Source organism: Oratosquilla oratoria, chromosome 31, assembly GCF_046742065.1.
Source record: "Oratosquilla oratoria isolate Oo_2021 chromosome 31, ASM4674206v1, whole genome shotgun sequence".
NCBI classification, from domain to species: Eukaryota; Metazoa; Arthropoda; class Malacostraca; order Stomatopoda; family Squillidae; genus Oratosquilla; species Oratosquilla oratoria.
In genome coordinates, this window is record NC_134807.1 from 2,948,807 (window position 1) to 2,966,862 (window position 18,056).

The 18,056-nt window shown below is 37.9% G+C and overlaps 1 protein-coding gene across 1 annotated transcript; it reads right to left on the bottom strand.

The window, feature by feature from the left end:
* Positions 1-494: 494 nt before the first annotated feature.
* On the bottom strand, positions 495-13,254 carry LOC143041406 (ESF1 homolog). Its single transcript, XM_076213247.1, has 12 exons — positions 13,154-13,254; positions 12,514-12,558; positions 12,014-12,205; positions 11,328-11,517; positions 10,444-10,655; positions 8,758-8,998; positions 7,074-7,288; positions 6,048-6,233; positions 5,010-5,531; positions 3,809-3,967; positions 2,272-2,424; positions 495-817 (listed from the first exon to the last, which is right to left on the bottom strand). Exons 2-12 carry the CDS (start codon positions 12,529-12,531, stop codon positions 719-721), a joined length of 2,187 nt encoding a protein of 728 aa, XP_076069362.1. The 5' UTR covers positions 12,532-12,558; positions 13,154-13,254; the 3' UTR covers positions 495-718.
* Between the last annotated feature and the right edge of the window lie 4,802 nt (positions 13,255-18,056).

Here is an 18,056-nt window from a genome sequence, read left to right on the forward strand (position 1 = left end):
AATTGGCCCAGTACATAAATCACCACTAATTCTTGCCCCTCTATTCCTCACTTGTCTCTGTTTCCTATTCCTACCATATTAACTCCTCATAATAAAGTCATAGCCTCTTTTTTTCTCAATTAATCTTTCCAGTTTTTTCCATTACTTCTCTGTTCTCTGCTTCATTCCATGCTATTGTGGCAAAAATTTCAGCCTCCATGCAGCAATGTTTCCATACATCCTAGATAAAAATGGATGTGATTTTTTGGCTTTTTCAGGTCAAAAAGCATGGGAAAAAGTAGAGTAATGTATGAAAATATGAACAAGTTTTTTAAACAGGTCTACTTTATGGTCAGTGAAACATAAGGCAACATCTATTATCATGCTAGGATGAAATCTATTAAATGGTCAGTGAAACATAAGGCAACATCTATTATCATGCTAGGATGAAATCTATTAAATGTAATTGGATTGTGGTCAATCCATTTACACTAAAGGGTAAAGAAAAGCCAGCGTATATAAAAAAATTAAAATTTTACAAGATCTGACAATCAATTTTTCTAATGCACATTACAACACAATTGCATGCTGCCTATGCACAGCAACATATCTGAAACACATCAATAAAGTTGTACCATTTATGTACACACTATCAATCTGTTAACACGTGTAGTTTTGCTGTACAAATATGATTTCCTGACCTATTCATACTGAATTCAGTACAAAAAATGCCTATCCCCTATACCACATTCTTGAATTTCTTTTTGTTTTTTATTTTCTTGACTAAGTTGGTAAATTCTTGATCATTCTTCTTACCCTGGCTTGGATTTTCTACTGGCTGTAAAGTAAAGTAATGATTAAAGAGCAGCTTCATCACCATTCTATAAAAATATAATTATTAATTAACACTAGTTTATAAATTACATGGAATGTTATTAATGGGAGCTGCTGTGCCTTGCTGCATTGTTTCTGACCCTGGCAGGGAGCGGGGATGTACCTTCATCCACAAGGAGCTATGATAAGAAAGTGAATATGAATGGGTGTTGGATGGATAAAGGGGACTGTTACTTTTATACACACACACACTTCTTCTCCCGCAAAATACAACTACGTAAATACATATATATTACATACACATACCAAAGGCTCTTTCCCCCTTACAAGGGAGGTAGCAAAAAACATATATATATTAATATGGTTTAACATTACACACTCCCCCTCCCCCCCCTATCGGGAGGCTAGGACAGTGCAACTCACAGAGGACATTGTAGCATGGAATTTAATGAACCATGCCCTTGGTTCAACTTCGCTGGTGGCAGGATTCGAACCGCCCTCATCTAGACCTTCACTGCAAGTAACGATGCCCTAAGCCGCTCAGCCAGCAAAATATATATTAATATACACATACACCATGTAGTGAGTGCTGAAACCATCAGTTGCTTTAAGAAAAGGTATAACTTTATGGATAAGGTTGATAGGTGGTAATGGACATGAAACTGTCTAGTGTAGGCCTTATGGTCTCTTGCAGTCTCCTTCATACTTATGTTCTTATACACAACCATCCTCCTTCACCCCTATCCCCTGCCTTCTCCCTTGCCCAACAGACATTCCCCTCTTACTAAAAGCCCCTTTTGCCCCATCCATCCATCTCATCCTTGGTCATTCCCTCAAATTCACTCCATCAACCTCTGTTTTCCACACCTCTAGGTGATCAACCATCCCAATAATCTTTCATCAACCCTATCTGCCTTCTCCCTTTCCACCCCTGCTCTCCTCCTTACCTCCTCATTTCTCACTCTATCCAACCTTGTAACCTCTAACATACTTCTCAGACATTTCATCTCAGTGTAGATGCACATTATATAAATATATCTTGGTTACAAGACATCATGCTTTTAACAACCCATCTCACCCTTGGAGTATGTGGGGATGAAATGGGTGGGAGTGGATTTATGCCTTTGACTTCGGCTATCTCCCTTGTAAAGAGGATAAGGCCCATGGTATATGTATGCATGTATATAGATAGATAGATCTTATATCTGGAGCAATAAGTTCTGCAACCTATGAAATATTGGCTACCATAAGCACTTTCTAATATTTTCATATATTTTTGAAAGATAAATAATGAATATTGGAGATTTCCAAATCTTAAATTCCAAAGAGAAAGAACTACCTTACAAGTGATAACTATATATGTGATGAGGATGTGAATGATATACTATTCAACTATATGGAAAAAAAAAAAAAAAAAGTTATCATATAATTTTGATTTAATAGCCTTTAAAAACTCACCAGATCTTCATAATTCTCTAATGTCCTCTTTTTTTGCACCTCCTGGATAACTTTATCAATGGCTTTTGTACGTTTGAAACTTGGATGTGACGGGTCAATGTTAAACTCTCCTGAGGTCATCAAGGCTGAAAACCTCGCATCTTTAGTATTAACCTGCAAAAGAGAAAAGGGAAAGAAATTTTTAGTTTCAAATACAACATCCTATACATACAATATTATTTTTTCTTATCTTCAAGCTCTATTTCCACTTTTGCTTTGGAGTGTATTTTCTTAAACAGGGAGAGAGAAGAAAAAAAAAAAAAAAAAAAAAAAAAAAATATATATATATATATATATATATATATATATATATATACACACACACACACACACACATTTATGGGGTCCTGTCCTTTTGTGTCCATTGATGAAGCTTGGCTTTAAATTTGTTTATGTTTTCTGGCTGAACTATATCTTCTTTGGCTGTTCCCCGAGTTCACTTCCACACACTTTACTCTATAACTTTCACCTGATTTCTTGTGTCTTTTTTACAACCATTTCTCACGTGCATGCCTCTTTTCTGTTGTTACCACCCTCACCTCTTCATTTTGCCATTCACAGTTTTGCTTTTGATTTCTACACACTGTCTATACACACTAGTAAAGTACTCCCTCCTTGAAATAAATCCATTCTTCTTCTACTTTCTCTTTCATGGCATTCCACACCTCTCTCAATTTCTGCTTCACTTCATATTCTATTTCCCCCACATTCCATACTTCTCTTACCTTCATCTGGTATCATTTCTATTTTCTCTACATCCCATACCTTTCTCAGTTTCACCTGGTATCCTTTCTCTACCCATACATACACATACCAAAGGCTTTTCCCCCTTACAAGGGAGGTAGCCAAAAAGGCATAAAATCATTCCCACCCATTCCATCCCTGAATACACTCCACACCCCTCCACCCTCCCTCTTATCTTAGCACCTCCTGGATGACGGGTCATCCCTGCACCCTGTCCACTGCCCTGGGTCAGAAGCAGTGTCGCAAGACACAGCACATCCACAGCAAGGCCGCTTCATTAAATCGGCGACCCCCCCCCTCTCCGTCCCCCCATGCATAAAAGGAGAAGACGGGGAGTAATCCCTTCGGGCTGCGTCAAATTTTGCTCACACATACTACCTCACCCCCCATCCTCCCACCCATTCCACCTCATGCATCACAACATATATACATATATCATACATACATATACCAAAAGCTTTTCTCCCTTACAAGGGAGGTAGCCAAAAAACAAAGGCATAGAAACTCTTCTCACTTTCCATTAAACTCACTTTCAGCACCTCTCCCCCTTTTCTTTTGTTCTCCACTTTACATCCACTCTCAATCTTCCCCTACACCTGATGATAATCAAATATTCCACCCCTGCTTTTCTCAATGGTACTCTCTGAGAGAGAGAGAGAGAGAGAGAAAAAAAGAAAAAAAGAAAAAAAAATGTGTGCACACAGGGATTTTACAATTTTTCATATCTAAAATGTTTTACATATACTACACTCACCTGGAAATCATCCATTTCTACTTTTTCTTTTGTATTTGGAACATTTTTCTTCCACTTCTTTTTCTTTCCAACCTTACTATTTTGCTTGATTATATCCCGCATGTTGAAATGTTTCTTATCATCTTCCTCTGCGTCCATTGTTAAAAGCTCCAGTCCATCCTGGGTAAGTAAAAAGGAAGCCATTATGAGAATACAAATTATGAATGTTTATGGAAGTGCAACAAATGAGCATAAAGTATACTGATAGTACATTTGTGGGAAGAAAGATGTATTAGCACTGAGTGAAACTAAACTAAAAGGGTAAGGTGAGTTTGGAAGTGTGGTAGGTAGGGTGCTGGGAATAGAAGGAGAGTGATAAGAATTGGAAGTGTGTGGTTTGGAAAAAAGGAAGTGTCATCATGGACACATACATAGATCAAGAGGACTTTTCCCTCATATATGGGTGTGGCCAAGTCAAACCACATGTCCACCCTACACCCATCCAAAACCCATTGTCCCTCCCATCATCAAAGATACATATACCAAAGGCTTTTTTCCCCCTTACAAGGGAGGTAGCCAAAAAACAAAGGCATAGAAACCACTCCCACCCATTCCATCCCCTACATACTCCACCTCCCTCTACACTTTTCCCTCCCTCTTATCTTGGCACCTCCTGGATGATGGATCATCCCTGCATCTTGTCCAGTGCCCTGGGTCAGAAGCAGTGTCACAAGATACAACACATCCACAGCAAGGCCGTCCCCTCACACAGAAAAGGAGAAGACTGGGAGAAATCCCTTTAAAGATGCATAAATTTATTTCTCATACATACTCCCTCACCCTCCATCCCCCACCCACTCTCCATCATGCATCACAGCATTATCCATACACATTAAAGAAAGATAGTTTGTACATACATACATACATATACCAAAGCTTTTTCACCCTTACAAGGGAGGTAGCCAAAAAGAAAAAGGCATAAAATCATTCCCACCCATTCCATCCCTGAATACACTCCACTCCCCTCCACCCTCCCTCTTATCTTAGCACCTCCTGGATGAAGATAGTTTGTAAAAATGAGAATAGGTTGAGAGTACGGCCATGAGAAGGAGATGGATTGAATGGAGTCAGGTTTGGATGCACGTGGTATTTCAACACAGCACTTGACATATTAGATGTATTACACGAGTAACAAAAAATGTTTAATGATGATGTAACTTACATTGTCTTCTTTTTCATCTGCGTTATTTTTAGAAGACACCTTCTTTTTCTTCTTCTTTGGTTCTGATTTTTTAGCAAAGAATGGATCATTCTTCAGGTCTTCTGGTATTTCATCATCTGAAAATGTCTGTTCATAATGTTGATCATCATCATCATCATTATTATCTTCTTCGCCACTACCATCACTTAGTTCTTTTTCTGTTCGTTCCTTCTGTTTCTTCATTTTTATCCTTTCTTTTCTCTTTTTCTTTCTTTTTTCCAAGTACTGTTCAAACGGTGTGAGGGAAGGTTTTTCTTCTTCTTCAGATATCCTATCATCTGTCTGTTCTTGCATTGGAATATCTATGGTATCTTCTTTGTCCACGTCATCTTCATCTTTTTTCTTCTTACGTTCATCAAATCTGGATATGACTGCTCTGAATTTTTCTGCCATTTTGGATTCATCATCATCATCATTATCACTGTCACTCTCTCCAAGCTCATCCAACGAGTCTTCCCCTTCACTACTTGATGCAAGATAATTCTGTGTGAAAAAAGAACAATCAATAGCACATACAGCTTCCACATACATTATTCTCTGGATAATATAAGAACATAATGTTGTCTATAGTTAACTTAAGACAATACAAACATGGCTAAAACTAAACATAATAAAATATAGTAAAACTTGTGTGGTTCAAGAACACAAATAATTTTTCTTATAATATGTAGAAAATTCTGTTATCCTTTCAAAAGAAGTTTTAAATCACATGGTCTTTCTCAAAGAAAATTTTTGTCGACAAAAAAGGTAACAATCCCCTCAAAAACCATCAGTAATTCCATTTTTGATCATATTTTCTCACTAATTCTGTGTTCAAACCACCTCAACACTTTGATCTATCCAATGGTTCTCTTTCTGTACCACATTCTCTGCCTAACCACAAAATATCAGTACTGATAAAGAAATTTACAATACTGAAAAAAGGTCTACACTGCTAAAAAAAATTATTCTGATAAAGAAATCTAGAGTGAAAAAAAACATACTCTCAAACATTCTTACTCTAAGTGTATCATCGTCAATGTCTTCTCCTTTCAGTGCCTTGGTCATGACATTAGTCATCAATTTCTTTCTCTCAGGGTTCGTCTCATCCCAGGTGAGAGTTGGACGCATGTCAACTAGTGCTGTTGTTGAAAAGGTCTTCGCTTCATAGGACTTGGGAATACCTTGGCACACATCATGAGGAACCTGAAAAACAAAAATATAAATAATTAAATAAACAAAAAAAAATTATATATACATATATATACAGTAAACCCTCAATATTTCAGACGATATGGGGACAGGGGTCAGTCATTATAACTGAAGATCCGTGATAACCGAGGATAGGTTAAATCTGATGGAATTACCGGACAGATCTGGTATATCCCAAACTTTGTCTGGTATTGGAAATTACGGTAAATCCTCTATATAACAGACAATATGGGGACGGGTCTGTCATTATATCTAAAGATCCGTTATTACGGAGGATCCCTAGCAATAATGGATTTTCATCCGTTATAGCAAGTGTTTGTCCGGTCAGATTTTTTGTCCATTATATCCAATATCTGGTACACTGAGATCATTATATCAAGGGTTTACAGTGTATATATATATATATATATATATATACACACACACACACACATATATATATATATATATATATATATATATATATATATACACACAGGCGGGAGATATGAGATACAAAGGCGGGATACCACGAGCATAGCTCCCCTTCCCGCAAAATACATACATACATACATCAAATACTAGATAAATACACACAAACATATATGTTTAGCAGTTGTCATCACTGGTGATGCACAGCACCTCAACACAGCTCTCAGCACCACCATGGCCCAGTTGACCTTGTGTACCTGGATGACTTACACGAATTTACTCTGCCACAGGATGTCACCCTGCTAGCACTTCTATGACACTAGTTTACCACTTTTTTTTATCTAATGTCAGACAATTTTATTCGGAAAAAGGATCATCCTTAACCCAGAGGGACTAAAAGAAAAGGATCGAAACAGCACTTACATCATCGAATTCCATGTCAGAAGGAATATATCTCAAGTCCATTAATATCCCTGCACCTTCGTATGGTTGACGGTCACACTCTTTATAGATACGTACTGCAGTTTCCACGCTATCGCATTCTACGACGGCGTAATAATATTTCAATCTGTTGCGTTGATATTTTCTGAGTGCCTCAAAATGTACTACTTTCGTTCCATCATCAACAGACAATTTCCCTGAAAAATAAATAAATAATACTAATTGTTGTCATGAATTTCAGTGATTGGAAATCCACAGTCTTACCATGGCTGGAAAGGGTTCTAAGAATCTTCTTCACATCTAACTGGGAAGATATTCTGGACCCGTTTCAGAGTACCAATGCCATTCTGTGGGAATTTTCCACAAATTTGTGTCTGAGCAATTTGCTCACATGGGATGTTTTGTGAGCAAATTATAATTCATTTTATATTATTTGTTTTTGTTTTGTTATCATTTATCTGTTTGATTTTCATTTATCATTAGTTATATGTCAATTTATTATTATTTACTATTTACCTGTTTGTTTATTATTTAACTATACTTATGCATTTATTTATGTATTTTATTTGTTACTTACATTATTAGTTTTTATTATTACAATTTTTTTTCACATCCGACCTAGATATGGACCAAAAGGTCTCCTGTCGGCATGCTCTGCCTTTGTAATCCTTTGTTGCAATGAACTTATTTGTGTACATACTAATTCCTTCTTTTTGTGGGAAAAAAAAAAAAAAGTGGAAATCCAATTTCCTTGTGAGAATGTTGTGGACAACATCTCACTCATTTGTGGAAACTGTCATTGACCACAGTAGCAACACTGTTTCAGTGTCACCAGTTGAAAGCATTTGGAAGAGGGGAGCAGGTGTTGGTTGTCAGATATCCTATAGGGAAAAGGTGGAGGAAATACAGTTGAAATTGTTAGAGAGATATTGGACTCTCCGGAGACTGAATGTCAGCCTTCCATGTTGACAAATTTTAGAAGATTGGTATCTTGGAGATGGCACTTTCCGACGTCCATCTTAGAGGATACTGTTGTAGGTTTCAGGTATTTTGGGATGAATCTAAAGAGAATGGTGTCTGAAGGTGGCTACGGTGGCCAAGTCAGAGCAGACACCTACATTATACACAATTAAAACCCATTCAATTACTCCTCCTATCTTAACACCTTCAGGATGAAGGGTCATTGTGTCCTCTGACACGCTGCTTGGGTCAAAAGCAATGCAACAAAGCACAGCTCTTCCACCTTTACCATATCCATCCACCTCATACGCAATATTACTAATAATGTATTTAAGCTTCCAATCTATATATTCAAGAACCCCAAGTCTACACATTAATTATTATTTCCCTGACAAATCATATTAAAAAATACATCATTTAATTTGTTCAGGAGGAGACAAGATAAGAGGGAGGGAGGGAGGGAGGATGGTGAATGGGAGTGGAGTTGGTGGTGATGAAACAGGTGGGAGTGGAATTATGCATTTTGGCTTTGGTACCTCCCTTGTAAGGGGGAAAAAGCCCTTGGTATATGTATGTATATACTTTGTACAAATATTCATTTTTATCTAAACTTGACAAGCACACACTTAAGTGTACCACCATCCAGGGAATGGCCTGTTCATCAAAATAACTGTCTACATCTGGGTTACCTTATGTAGCTACTAACCTTTCTCAAGTCTTTCAAGTTCCTTCAGGTCAACAGCCTCTTCAGATCCTTTCATTTGCACAAGTTCCTGTGGGCCGGTCCTTTCCTCTTCAGCCATTCTTTCTTTGCCGTACTCACTGGGAAAAATGGTCACCTTTTTCACACTCCCTCCTTGCAATGCAAATGACGAAAACAGAATCATCAAGTCTGCAGCCTTTAACCGATCCCAGTCCATATTGCACACAGCAAATCTAGATGTCTCCTGAAAGGTATACAAACATATATATACCAACAGCTTTTCACCCTTACCAAGGTAAATAGCCAAAAATTTAAGTCATAAAATCCACTTCCACCCATTCCATCCCCACATACTCCACTCCCATCACCCCCCCTTCCCTCCCTCTTATCTTGGCTCCTCCTGGATAACAGATCATCCATGCATCTCACCCACTGCCCTGGGTCAGATGCAATGTAGCAAGACACAGCACATCCACAGCAAGGTATACAAGCTACGAATATTTCCCACCATGTAAATCCTCTGAAAATACAAGGCTCCAGTGAAGTGTGTCACTACATAATATTTTGGAAGGAAAGCAAATAAGTTGAGAAAACACCATCACAGGAGCCCAAAATACCTTAATTAGTATGGCTAAGACAGTGCAAGATGAAGGATTCAGCATCCCCAGTGCAAAAAACCGCATCTGGGCCAGCCTATTTTTACAGCCTTCCCCATCCCATCCTGGCAGTTTTAGTGCTGGATGGCAACTTGAGCACTTTTGTGCTAATCTGGCTCCAATTCTCTTGGGAGGGACCCCTCTATGGAGATAATGTCTGGATGAGCTTGATGGAGTAGGGAGTTTTGTGGTCAGTCTTAAGATGCATGTTTTGTGGTCCAAGTATCAATGTATTCCTATGGATACGTTGTGTAGTGCAGGAAGCAAATTGTTGATGTTTCTGTAGTATGTTGCCAGGATAATTTTTCTGTTGTATTTCAGAAAAGGGAAGGGAAAAGGAGGGAAGAGGGTGGAAGGGAGTGGAGTATGTAGGGGATAGAATGGGTAGGAGTGTTTTTTATGCCTTTGTTTTATGGCTACCTCACTTATGAGGGGGGAAAAGCCTTTGGTATATGTATGCATGTATTTCAGAAGAGAAATCACATATATACAAATACTAAAAGGCCCAGTCCTTTCAAGAGAATTGGCCAAGTCAATGCATACATCCACCTTAAACCTATCATACAACCATCGAACAACCCAATTTCTGTCCCTCCTTTGGCTACACATGGTTTTCCATCACACTTGCTCAGGTCAGAGGCAATGCAGCATGACATGGCACCTCAAAAGCATGGCCTGACAGTTGAAAATGATCCATCCCCAATGTTTCACTACATGGCAATGCCACCCCCCCAATTTTATCCATTTGAGAAAAATAATTAATGTGTGCAAGCAAACTTGACCTCCCCCATCATGATTGTTTCTAGGTATGGGCAATGGCATAATCAGTGAAATATATTGTGTGGCATACACAAGCACACTTCAATATGAAGCACTGTACAAATTAATGAGAGAGAGAGAGAGAGAGAAAAAAATAAATAAATAAATAAATAAATATATATATAAAATAAAAAATAAATAAATAAAAATAAATAAATAAATAAAGAATAAAATAAAATAATACAATATTACAAACACATGAAAGAAGACCTACCTCAACATGATCCTCTTCTGTGTCCCACTTGGCATCATGATCCAGCTCTCCCCATTCAAACTCTTCCAGTTCTTCGGCCTCTTCGTCAGTTGTCGTGGAATCTCCGTCTGACGAGTCGTCAGAAAAGAAGACTTCGCCCCTTGCATAATCTTTGTCCATGTCTCGTAGTTTGGCAAGGATATCAGCAGGAATTTTACTATCATCTTCATGTACTAGAAATAACAGATTCATTCCTGTAATACCTTCTGAAGAAGATGACCATTGTCAATAAGAAACAAGTATTCTATCCTACGAGCAGCTTATGAAAATGATTTGCACACAGTTCTGTACTTCAAGGATGGTTGCTGGCCAGGTGGCTTGGTGTTGTGACTTGGGCAAAAGATCAGGAGGCAAGGGTTCAAAAAAAGAAAGAAAGAAAGAAAGAAAAAAAAAAAAAAAAAAAAAAAAAAGTAAGGTGGCACCATCCTAGCCCTCTATGAGAGGGTGAATTCCATGACATAAAACTGAATCATAACTAATTCTTTCAAATTGGGAATATAAAGCTATCTACTAAAATCTAGCTTTTACAACACTTTGAAATAATCTTTTTGTTGCATTCAATGGTGAAGAAATTTTCTATGCCTCATCCACAGGTTGCCTGATGTATGATGATGCAATGCAACACATGGATTATGAAATATAAAGTTACTGCTGCTATACTCGTTTTCTTTCACTCTGAATAAATATAACATCACAGAAAATGTGATCAAACCTGTTCACAGAATTATGAAGTATCTGTTTATGATGAGATTTTCTATGGAAGTAAACCACACTACCCAGTCTGATTATATCCTAACCTCAAAGAAATTCTAGAGCTGGATCTCTCTTTAGTCCAAATATCTTACCTTGCTCATCTTCCTGATCTAGTGATGAAGTTTTATCCATTTCTCTGTCCACAGTTTCCCCCTCAACTTCGTCACTACTACTATCTTCTGATGACGACATATCATAAAATTTATGTAATTCTTCCTTTGTGGAAAAGTTGCCTTTCCTTCCGCGAGGGTCCATACTTGATACTTCATAAAATTGGCTATCCTGCAGGACCATAACAGAAAAATATTGGTGAAGATGACAAGGAAACAAATTAGTAGCATTAGAGAATAATTAACAATAATACAGTACAATCCACCCCCTCCCTCCCTTAACACATAAGGAATACTGGTCTCCTTTTGTATGGAGCAAAATCACTGATTACAAAGGAAGAAGTAGAATTTGCTCTAAAAAATATGAAACATGGAAAAGCACCTGGGGAAGATGGTATATTGATAGATCTGTTGAAAGACACAGGGAAAGAAGTTCATATTAAGTTAGCTCAGTTGTACACCCAGTGCTTATGTCAAGGAATACTGACAACAAACAAATGATTCTCCCTTCCTACTATTTTCAGCTTTTAAAATAGAAACAGTCCCACACTAATACCAATCAGTTCAATTATACTAGAATATTCAATTCCATAATCCCCACAAAATATATCTTGAAGTGCATCATACTTGTTTCCCATAACAACCCTGGAAAATGTGCTCATACTTACAGTAAATACAGACTGAAATCTTGGGTCCAGTTTGACTTTGCGCTGATCTTTGGGTGCATGTCGGAACTTGGGATCTGAAGTCACGTGTGCAAATCGAGGATCTAATGCTATTTCAGCCATGTCTCCTCCAAGACCACCATCATTTTTTTGTCTACCTTTCTTGAAGTTCATTTTCTTTTTCTTGGGATTATCCTATAGAAGATAAGATTGCAATTAAATTACCAGTTCTGTAGGAGAGGCCAAAAGTAGAGTATAGGATCCAATATATTTAACTTTTCACCAAGCAGAGTGAAATGTTAAATTCACTGGATCCCATATTCTGCTTTTGGCCTCTCCCATACATTGCTCTCGCAGTGCTTGCTACTTTTTACTTAAACTACAGTTTCATGCTTTTATATCACAAAGTATTCTAAAGTTACAAGATTTATACTAATGAATATATTAGCTCAAAATATACAATTACATTGCTAACAAAGAAAATCCAGATTTATCAAACTCACCTTGGCCAATTTTCCCATTTTTTCAAATCAAATTGTACCCAGGACCTGCAATAATTAGAGAGAATGAATTTAACCTAGAAAATCAATAAATATGCTCTTACGAATATAATATACATCATTACGCACACACATCTCACAGGTTGTATAAATAATAAGTTATAAGGTTAGGAGCTATTGGTTGGGCAATGTAAATTTCATGTTAATCATGCGTGTTTGCGTGATTCTGGAATTTTACCCCTTAGAAACTTGTTCTATTCCAATATGGTCATGCAATTTTTTTTTTCATGAAATGGTTAGGTTTGGAGTGTCACTGTCAGACTTTGGTAAGGACCTTACTAAGGTTGGGCTAGGTTGAGGCTATTGGACAACGAAGTCTTATATCAAATACCCATATTTACGTGAACCTGGATGTTATTCCCTCTGAAATACAAAGACTTACGACGGCATCGTAGTCATATATTTTTTTAAGAAAGCCCAACTTAAAAATATTTAATATTGTAAATCTTATTTCTTCCTGTTCGAAAACAACACGTTCCAATTTAACACTTGACAATTACATGCCAAACAACACTCATGTCATTTAGTAGTATCTAAGATTTGATGTAACTCTTACAGTAGAACAACAATTAGCGACACCTACTAATATAATTATAACCTTTAAAGAAGGTTGATACTTCCCACGTGAGACACCGAACTGTTTGTTTACATTCTACGTACAGAGCTACAGAGAATTGTGATCCTGTGAATTTCGAAGAAAATTCCATGATAACGTCACAGCATACCGCGCAAAATAAAAAATCTTATATATAATATTCACTTACTCATAATATATAAAGATTTAGCCAAACTTATGGAGTAATGTTTTTCCTCCAACTAATGTCTAGTTCTCTTCGTTTATAGTTTTAGTTTGGTTTATACCACCGTCTAAGTTATTTAGGAATTTGACTTATCAATGGATTCTGTTCTTGGTCCTCTTTTATTTATCATCTTTATAAAGCACACTTGTTCTCAGCTCCAATGTGAATCCAATATGTATACTGCTTTTACATGTTATTTCCATCTTTCTACCTCCTCATTCAGTCACGGGTATTGCCATCCCAACTTAGGCAAACCATGATAGAAACATGATGTAAGACCACATCATCAAAAATTATAAATGGCAGAAACAACGTCTATACACAACGAAAAGCCTACAACAGATATCTATATCAACTCTCCCCTCGGTAAAGTGCAACCCATAATCTCATGCCGTCAAACGTTCCTATGTTGACTCACCCGTAAGAGAATCTCGTAATCTAAGTAAAACATGTGAATGAAGAAGACTGTAAGAGACCATAAGACCTACACTTGACAGTTCCATGTCCATTACCACCTGTCATCCCCATCCATAAAGTCGTCCAACCGTTTCTTAAAATCCTTACTGCGAGTCCTGCCCTGTTGTCCTCCTTTAAATTCGTGCCCAGTGTGAATACCCTCAAATATGCGAATGAAAAAATCTTAAAATAAAATGAGGATAATATACCTGTAATTCATTTATTTTACCATTTGGTAAATAATAAAACAGTGAAAGATTCTTCATTAAATCAGGAGGTATTGAAACTAAGTTGTCAAATCTCCCAAGTAACTCCCTGTAATTTATAAAGGCTATGAGCATAATAATCTAATGAAAGCGTATTTGACAGCCTAAAGAACCTCATCTATGGAGTACATGGGGTCGAAGTGCCACTTCTATTGATAAAGCTTCTTTCCCCTAATAACCAATTTAAATAATTAACAACGTAATTCACTTTATGGGCTCAAATATATTATTTTGCAAATTTAACAGTATATGTTTTCATCATAGTTCGTGTTTTAATAAATCAACTAATTATTTTATATTAAAGACATTTTTTGTATGTGTAAAATATAAAATTCCACATATAATTATACTTTATTTATATGTTAAATATATATTTCCTTATTTCATAGAAAGTTAATTGAACAATAATGTATATGTATATCCGCACGTTTTTAAATATTGTTTGATATTTATTCAAATAACATGTACAGTTAGGGGTAAATATAATATAATACATAATTTACATCGCTCTTTTTAATAAACCAACTGATTATTTCATATTTAAGACATTTTTGTATTAGTGTAGAATAACAACTTCTACATATAATTTTACCTAATTTATATGTAAACATAGATATCTTTTTTTTTTAAAAGTTAGCTTAACAATTATGTATATGTATATGCACACGTTTTTAAGTCTTGTTTGATATTTAATCAATTTACATGTACAGTTAGGGGTATCTTTAGATTTCCGAATTACACCTGAAGATAGGGGTGATGTATAATGGTTGTGGGTAGATGATACTGTGATACAGGGAGGGGAGGAGCCAGGGGATAGGGGAGGGGGGGTAGAGAGTGGTTATGTGTGAATGGTATTTTGAAGCAGCGTGAAAGGATTTCTCACCGTCTTCTTTTTTCCTGCATATGGGTGTAGTGGTAGTACGTATGTACATATGTACTTCTCCAACACCGACCTCGTCAAAGACAACGGTCTCCCATGCAGACCGAGCCGGGACTGATGACGTCACCAAAGCGAGCGGAAGCGAGGGCACTCGCCAGGGCTCGCAATTGGCCCATAGCCAAAGGGAAGGCAGCCAATCAGAAGACTAGACAGAAACCGGGATCTGACTGTGAGCCACTACCAGGGTTCCAAAGACGGCCTCTTACCAACGGAGGGAAGCGCGGGGGGGGGGGGGTCAGATACCAGCCTCCACCTCCAAATCTGCCCACCCCTCCAAAGCCACGACACCACGAAATAAATATCCCTAAAATCGCCCGGTGGTGATAGACCTCTTTTATACACAATTATCTTTTCATTTTTGTACAGACATCTCTTCCCTTTCTACGACTACCAATCCCGCGCGAGCGGGTGATCTGTCCTAGGTAGTCCACAGCCTCTTCACCAGCAACTCGACTAGCTCCCACACCTTCTCTCTCTCTCCTAGCATCGGATCGAGGATCTACGAACTCCAAGACCTCTCTCTCCTAACACCGGATCGAAGACCTACTCGTACAAGCTCCAGACCTCAGGCTCTTTAGGTGAATAAAAAGAAAGATAAAGACTATTGCGTTGATTTCCTTCCTTGGTTGTCATTCATACCAGAACACTACACGGGGATGGAGAGGTGGGGTGGGGATTGCCGATTAAATGAAGCGTGTACCGGGTGGCTACAAGAAATGATACCACTGACAACTAATGCGTGTGTATACAAAGAGAGCTGGCTCTGCACTGACGCCAAGCTGCCAATTCGCGCCAAAAGACGTGCATCGCATTTGCGATATCCAATATAATTACAAATATACACAATGATTACACATAATTACAATAAATAATAAAACAACAAACAACAAAACATATGACAATTTTATAAAGAGGGGGAAACATATAATTCCCCAAATAAGCAACACACAATTACAATGTACGATAATAATGGTATGATATACAACATACCACGCTAACACAAGCGGCCTTGCTGTGGATGTGCTGTGTCTTGCGACACTGCTTCTGAGCCAGGGCAGCAGGCGAGATGCAGGGATGACCCGTCATCCAGGAGGAGCCAAGATAAGAGGGAGGAAGGTGGGAGAGGAGTATGTGAGGATGGAATGGGTGGGAGTGGATTTTATGCCTTTTTTTTGGCTACCTCCCTTGTAAGGGGGGAATAGTCACTGGTATATGTAGGTATGTATTACCATTAACATTATTGTCTTATTATCATGTATAGGCTACCTGGCAGGAAATGAAGAAGTCATGATGGACCTAAGCAAGGGAACGGAAGGATGCTCATGGTTTAATGAGGAATTCTAACTGCAAGATTGAAGGCAGTCAACCCTTTGGAATGCAATCTATTTTCTCTCCAGACAAATCCCTCCAACAACTGGTCATTTTCCATCCATTGAAAATTAATGGTAAAGTTAAAGAAACTAGGACTTGTAAAAAAAATGTATATTTCGTGATGACATGTCCCCTTAATAAAATCTCTTTGGTTTTAATCCAGTCAACTGTCTAATTCTTACTTTTTTCAGGGTTAATATGTTGATCAGTCTCAGTATAAGAATATGCAGAACTGACAGTAAATTAATGAGTTTTGTTTAAAAATTGTAAAATACAACAAAAACACTAGATTTTTGTATAACTAGACATCGACCTGGAAGGGTTAAGGTAAGTCAGCTGAGGTCACTTTGACCTGCATAGGTTGTCAAACACAGTAAAAGTCTTCGGGTCAGGTGTTTGGTGCAAGGTCACATTGAGATGACCTGTCTAAATGCAGTATATGACCTTATTTCTTTCTAGTATGTCAGTATTCCTGAAGACAGAGTGAATAATTTTTTTAATGAGTTCATTATTTGATATACCTCACCTCATAATAATTTTTTCATTTTCATTTCAGTGGACTAGGTGCAGGGATGACCCGTCATCCAGGAGGTGCTAAGATAAGAGGGAGGGTGGAGTGATGTGGAGTGTTTTCAGGGATGGAATGGGTGGAAATGATTTTATGCCTTTTCCTTTTTGGCTACCTCCCTTGTAAGGGGGAAAAAGCCTTGGTATATGTATGTATGTACATTTTTTCAGATATAGGATAAATGTGATGTACTGTGCTTTTAAATTAAGGGAAAAAGATATGTGTTCAAAGTAATAGCGTCAACAAAGATGTGAAATACTATTATGATTATTAAATAATCAACAACCCTCTATTTGTTGGATACTCAAGCCCCTCCATCTGAATAGAATTGTCTAGCAGCAGCTAGAACTAGAACAAAGGGCTCATGTCTAAAACTCACCTGGCAGGTTATGACACAGACGGACCTTCCAGTTTCCAGGGTCAGTAGCTAATGCCAGACGGCACTTTGTGTCCACAGATTCCATCATCCAGTCACATAGGGCAAAGGTGATGATTTTGCCCACAGTTATGTACCTCTTGGTGTATGCTCCTCACCATTTTTGGGGCTTTCATGGACTTGAAATTTCAGATTCAGTAACCCATTTATTTAAGGATATGTTGAAGAAGGGAGATGGAGATGAAGACATAACAGGGGTATTAGAGATCAGACAGGGCAACTTTACATTCAAGATGAAGTACGGGGAAGAAGAGCAAGGTGGGCTGGACATGCATCCAAATGGAGGCAGACAGACTACCAAGGAAGGTGATGGAAGGAGGAGTAGAAGGCAGACGACCATTAGGGAGACCCAGGAACAGATGGATGTATGGAGTGGAGAAGGACGTGGAGAAGGTGGCACCAAGAGGAGACCAGAAAGAATTAGCAGAGGATAGAACCATCCGGAGAGGCATAGTGAAAGCGGTGAGGGGCTGTCTGGCCTGACAACCAACTGAGTAAGAGTAAGTTCATGGACTTGAAGAAGGCAGAGTGAGGCATTGTGAGTGTTGTGGGTATTGCTGATGAGTGAGTGAGGCAGAGTGAGGCATTGTGGGTATTGCTGATGGCTGGAATATTGGAATTTCTGCTTCAACATGACAAGGGGTATGTA